This window comes from Palaemon carinicauda, chromosome 5 (assembly GCF_036898095.1).
Source record: "Palaemon carinicauda isolate YSFRI2023 chromosome 5, ASM3689809v2, whole genome shotgun sequence".
Taxonomy (NCBI): domain Eukaryota; kingdom Metazoa; phylum Arthropoda; class Malacostraca; order Decapoda; family Palaemonidae; genus Palaemon; species Palaemon carinicauda.
In genome coordinates this window covers 56,202,988-56,208,710 of record NC_090729.1, presented here as the reverse complement: position 1 = coordinate 56,208,710, position 5,723 = coordinate 56,202,988, and the positions used below count along the sequence as shown (strand labels likewise).

General features: G+C 39.1%; 1 protein-coding gene across 1 annotated transcript; it reads right to left on the bottom strand.

The window, feature by feature from the left end:
- Nucleotides 1–3,202: 3,202 nt before the first annotated feature.
- On the bottom strand, nt 3,203–3,625 carry LOC137640900 (uncharacterized). Its single transcript, XM_068373358.1, has one exon. The coding sequence runs from the start codon at nt 3,623–3,625 to the stop codon at nt 3,203–3,205; it is 423 nt and encodes a 140-aa protein (XP_068229459.1).
- Between the last annotated feature and the right edge of the window lie 2,098 nt (nt 3,626–5,723).

The window sequence follows — 5,723 nt, the reverse complement described above, 5'->3', positions numbered from 1 at the left end:
AAAATCAAATCAAATATTTGTCTTGAGATATGAGATTTCTGGACGACCAACTAAGCTGTCCAAATTACAATCGTTTTTCTGACTTGAATTCAATTTTTCTCCTTTTCCAACGGAGCTGCAATAATTAGCGACTTCTTCTTCATTGGTTGTGAGAGACCTCAATCTTTCTCCAGGTTGTCATATTTGAGTTTATTTGAAATCAGAGAAATGAGTCATATTAAAATTAAACAATATTGAAGAAGAATTAACGATGGGCATGGAAAAAGTATAAACGGAAAGATATCTGGAAATCTCATATAATGCATTTTTTTTCTTTCACCTTTTCAGCACAAATAAAAACGAATAACCAAATGTCAACTTAAAACTAAAATCAAATATAAACGTAAAATAACTGAGGAATAAATATGTTTTGAAATCCCCTCTCCAGTTATAAAAACAAAAGTTAATTCCAGCCAACATTTCTTTTAAAAGCGAAAGCTTTCATCAACCGCTGTTCACATACGAAATTGCCTGGCGGAATTAATGATATTCTGACAACTGTAAAAAAAAAAAAAAAAAAATAAATAAATAAACAGAGAAAGATCTAACATATTACACGAATAGTGTAACTAACTTGTCTGAAACGTATTTGAACTAACAAGTTCTTTTGTGTCCTTTCATTCGTGAAATTTAACGAAACATGTAGTCCATCGAAAACTGTATCAGGAAAGAGTTGAACTGGATATGTGAGTGGTTTGAAAGGGCAAGTCCAAGTGAATGGTATGAATAGATTTCAGAAACATTACCTAACATTGACTCTATTCTTGGATAGTTCATATCCTTCCAGAATTACAAAATACGATAATGCATACCTCGATAATATCACAGAAAGAACGAATAGGAAAAACTGATGACGGAATTTTTTTCGTAGTACAAATTTTATGCTTAAAAATACCATGCTTAAAAGAGCCAAAAAAAGGAAAGGGAAATGGAAAAGTAAAAGGGAATGTAATAGTTCCCCCATGGAAACCTCTCGATCAATGACTTCTGCTTTGTCAATATTGATTCAAACATTTACTCAAATGAGGTAAATAAACAGAAGGGTTTTCTGAGTGAAAGAGTTTTTGCTTCACTGCCGCATAACATTAGCTGCCATTGCTAATCTTTCAAATTTTACGGCGTTTCAGATGTATTCGCATTATCAAACTTTTAAGGAAATAATATGAACATTAATAATTCAGCCAATGCCTTTATGGCATACCACACCATAACCTCCCACCAACATTTACTCGCCAAAAGAAATAACCAAAACGTCCTGTCACATTTATGGCTGTAAGATCTTTCTGTTTCATTTAGTTTCATAATCGCTTTTTGTCATAAGCATGTGTTTGAGCTTCACAAACCTTAAGGATCATAATAATTGATACAAATATAGTATTAATAGAAGAATATTCTATTTGAAATTCATCCAAGATTCTTTTGAATTTTATTATGATATTTCTAACATAGAGTGCTATGGGATTAGAATTCTTTATTTTTCACGATATCGTATGGGAGATCCGTTAGGTTGTAACTGAGAGGTGATGTGGAAGCAACTGCATTATTATAGTCATTGAGTTTTTATACAAGGGCTTGCAGGCAAGAACATCACAAAATATAAAATATAATAGAACTTCAGCTAGCATACCTTCATAGCTTAGTCTATTAGCAGTGCAGAGAACAGCGAGAGATAAGATGATAAGGCAAAATCGTTACAGTGCACGAGCGTGTATGAATCATGTGCGGTAAGTGGCTCCACCCTAAATTTTACTTACGTGTGAAATATGGCACCCTACTTTGGAGAGGCCTTCTCTGGGTGTGTGGTCTAGCAGGAGATATACATGTTTTAGGAGAGCAATGGAGACCCAATCTTCTGGTCCCTGAAAGTTAATTAAGAATGCTTTCGGCACATGAGGATTCACAACTATAGGGCTTATGTAAGAGGGCGTTACCAGTGGTTTGAAAGTGTCGTTGCACAGGGATACAGGTGTTGCTGAGTGCAGTTCTGTCACTATGTCTGGCTTTGCTGGGGCCTCGTATATCTGGTGGCAAAGAGTAAATTTTCCCACAACATGACATATGCACTAGAGATTATCAGAGGCGGTTATTATTATTATTATTATTATTATTATTATTATTATTATTATTATTATTACTAACCAAGCTACAACCCTAGTTGGAAAAGCAAGATGCTATAAGCCCACGGTATCCAATAGGAAAAAATTGCGCAGTGAAGAAAGGAAATAAGGAAATAAATAAATGATGAAAAGAAGTTAACAATAAATCATTCTAAAACAGTAACAACGTCAAAGCAGATATATCCTATATAAACTATTTACAACGTCAAAAACTGATATGTCATATATAAACTATAAAAAGACTCATGTTAGCCTGGTCAACATAAAAATATTTGCTACTGATTCAACTACCCGATTTGGAAGAACATTCCACAACTTGGTAACAGCTGGAATAAAAGTTCTAGAATACTGTGTAGTATTGAGTCTCATGATGGAGAAGGCCTGGCTATTAGAATTAATTGCCTGCCTAATATTACGAACAGGATAAAATTGTCCACGGATATCTGAATGTAAAGGATGGTCAGAGTTATTAAAAATCTTATGCAACATGCATAATGAACTAATTGAACGATGGTGCCAAAGATTAATATGTAGATCAGGAATAAGAAATTTAATAGACCTTAAGTTTCTGTCCAACAAATTAAGATGAAAATCAGCGGCTGTACACCAGACAGGAGAACAATACTCAAAACAAGGTAGAATGAAAGAATTAAAACACTTCTTCAGAATAGATTGATCACCGAAAATCTTAAAAGACTTTCTCAATAAGCCAATTTTTGGCGCGATTGAAGAAGACACAGACCTAATGTGTTTTTCAAAAGTAAATTTTCTGTCGAGACTCACACCTAAAATTTTAAAAGAGTCATACAAATTTAAAGAAATATTATCAATACGGAGGTCCGGATGTTGTGGATCCAGCGTCCTTGACCTACTTACAATCATACTTTGAGTTTTGTTAGGATTCAACTTCATACCCCATAATTTGCACCATGCACTAATTTTAGCTAAATCTCTATTGAGGGATTCACCAACCCCAGACTTACATTCAGGGGATGGAATTGATGCAAAGAGAGTAGCATCATCTGCGTATGCAACAAGCTTGTTTTCTAGGCCAAACCACATGTCATGTGTATATAGTATGAAAAGTAATGGGCCAAAAATTGGGCAGGGATGACCAACTGGTCACCATACATTTTATCAGTTGGCGAGATATCCAAGGCTTCTTTAAAGGGGGTTCTTAGTCTAAGGATGACCCAAGGAAGCTGGGTAAACCAGCTGAAGTCTTTGTAGTGGGATATCAAAGCTGCTCTGAGAGTTTTATGACAGCGTTCAACCATTCTGTTTGCAGCAGAGTTGGAGTAGGCAGTTGTCTGATGTAGGGTGATTTCCATGAAATTCCATAATGAGGTCCACAATTGAGAGGTGAAAGAGGTACCCCTATCAGAAATAATATGCTCAGGGATACCAAATTTCACTATCCATCTTGAGAGTAAGGCAGATGAACACAAGGGGAACGATGCAGTTTCCATAATAATGGCTTTAGGCCAACGAGTGGATCGGTCGATTAAGGTAAACCAGTACCAAGGTCCTTCTGTCGTAGGTAGGGAATCTACTATGTCGACAAGAATGTGGGCAAAATGACGTTGAGGTTTAGGAATGGTGTCTAGTCCTGAATCCGTGTGCTGATGTACTTTTGAAGTTTGGCATGAAGTACAGGAGCAGACCTAATCCTCAGCATTCTTGGAAATGACATACTAAAAGAAGTTTGTCTTCAGTTGCCACACAGTAGATCGGAGCGAGGAATGCGAAAGGACATGAATGAAATCAAACACTTGTCAGCAAATGGGGGCAAGTATCCATGGTCTAGGTGCACCAGTACTGACATCATAAAGGAAGGTGGCGTTGGAGTTGTCGAGGGCGATAATTTCCAAACAGAGCGATGTGCAGGACCTCCTACAAGCTTGGTACTCACTATCTTTTCACTGGGCTTCTGCCGAGGTAAATGACAGCCATTTTGTTTCTTGACAAAGTACCGGAAAAGGGAATCATATACCCAGGGACATGTTGAAGTCTGCAATAGTATTCAACCATGGCAGAGAGATGTTGGTATTGATGGGCAGACCAGGCAGAAGACTGTCGATTAAACCCATACACCAGAGGCATGTGGTCCGTGCGAATGTCAAAGGACGTACCTTTCAAGAAGTGGTGAAAGTGACGTATAGCCATGTGCACCACCAGCAATTCGTGGTAGAAGGAATAGGAGCTGGATTCCACCTTGGACAGTTTTCTACTGAAGAAGGCCAATGGGAGGATCGAGATATTGAACACCTGCTCGAGTACTATACCAATAACTTCGTCACTGGCATGGGTGGAGAGAACGAGAGTTGAGAGCAGAAGTATATAGGTGATTCTTTGCTTTACAGAAGGCTGCTTCTTGAAGGGGTTCCGACTCCAGGTGTTTTTGCTTGCCCTTCAGGGAGGCATAGAGGGGGGAAAAGTGGCAGCGATGGCTGGCAGGAAACAGTAATAATAGTTGATAATGCCATTGAAATCTTGCAGTGGTTTAACGCTCGAGGGCATGGAGAAGCTCTGAGCGGCTGGTACATTCTCAGGGAAGGAATGGACTCCTGTAGTGATATGGCGCCCTAAAATCCATACTTTATTGACGCCAAAAGCATAATTATTGTACTGGACTACAAGACGATACTGCTGTAGGCCGTCGAGTACGATGCATAGGTGACTCAAATATGTCGTCCACATAATATACATAGATGGGGGGGTCTACTAAGAAGCCTCAGCATTCTGAAAGCCAAAACATTAGTAATTGAAGGTTTACATACCAGAGAAGGTAGTGATGGAGTTCTTGTGGATGCCTTCTTTATTCATTGGTACCTGATAGTACCCCTTTAGGAGGTAGAGCGTGAAAAAAACTCTTTTCGCAAGTAGGAGATTATAACGGCTATATTTAGGAGGCGGTAGTGATCCGGTTCTTTTTGCACGTCCAGGGGCCTGTAATCCCTATATTAACGCAGAGAGTAATCTTTCTATAGGACGATGTGTAATGGTGATGACCAGATGCTTGGTGCCTTTTGGCCTAGGACCATTTCTTCCATTTCAGTGAATGTTCATTTGGCGGCTGCCAAACGATCTGGTGCCAGACGCCTGAATCTGGAGAACACTGGAGGTCCCGTCTTCTTATTATGATGATAAATACTGTGTTTGGCAGCAACCTTGTTGGTTTGACGAATTTCTAGACCGAAAACATCCTAAGACGATGTGAGGAGGTTGTCGTAGGCATCCGTGGTAGCAAAGTCAGAGGGGGCGGGTTAAAGAGGTGCCGAGGAGTAAGAGTCGGCATTGACTAATCGCCGAGAAGCTACATCTCCAGAGGTGGAAATATCAGAGGAAAAATGCACCGAAGATTAGCAATGTGGCGTCAGCAATGAGGAACTTCTAATTGTATTTGACACTGTCAAACAATAATGTGAGGTTTTCATCACAGTGGGTGGGTATCGCAGATCCGTTGACAGCTTCCAGCCAAACCTGGACCAACTATGTTGTGTCCTGGAGAGTGGCCTTGGCAGAAGAAAATTGCAGCCACCCATGTCTACCAAAAATCACTCTCCT

Coding starts and splice junctions, on each gene's coding strand:
- LOC137640900 (XM_068373358.1), bottom strand. CDS start 3,625: ATGGAAACTGCATCGTTCCCCTTGTGTTCATCTGCCTTACTCTCAAGA.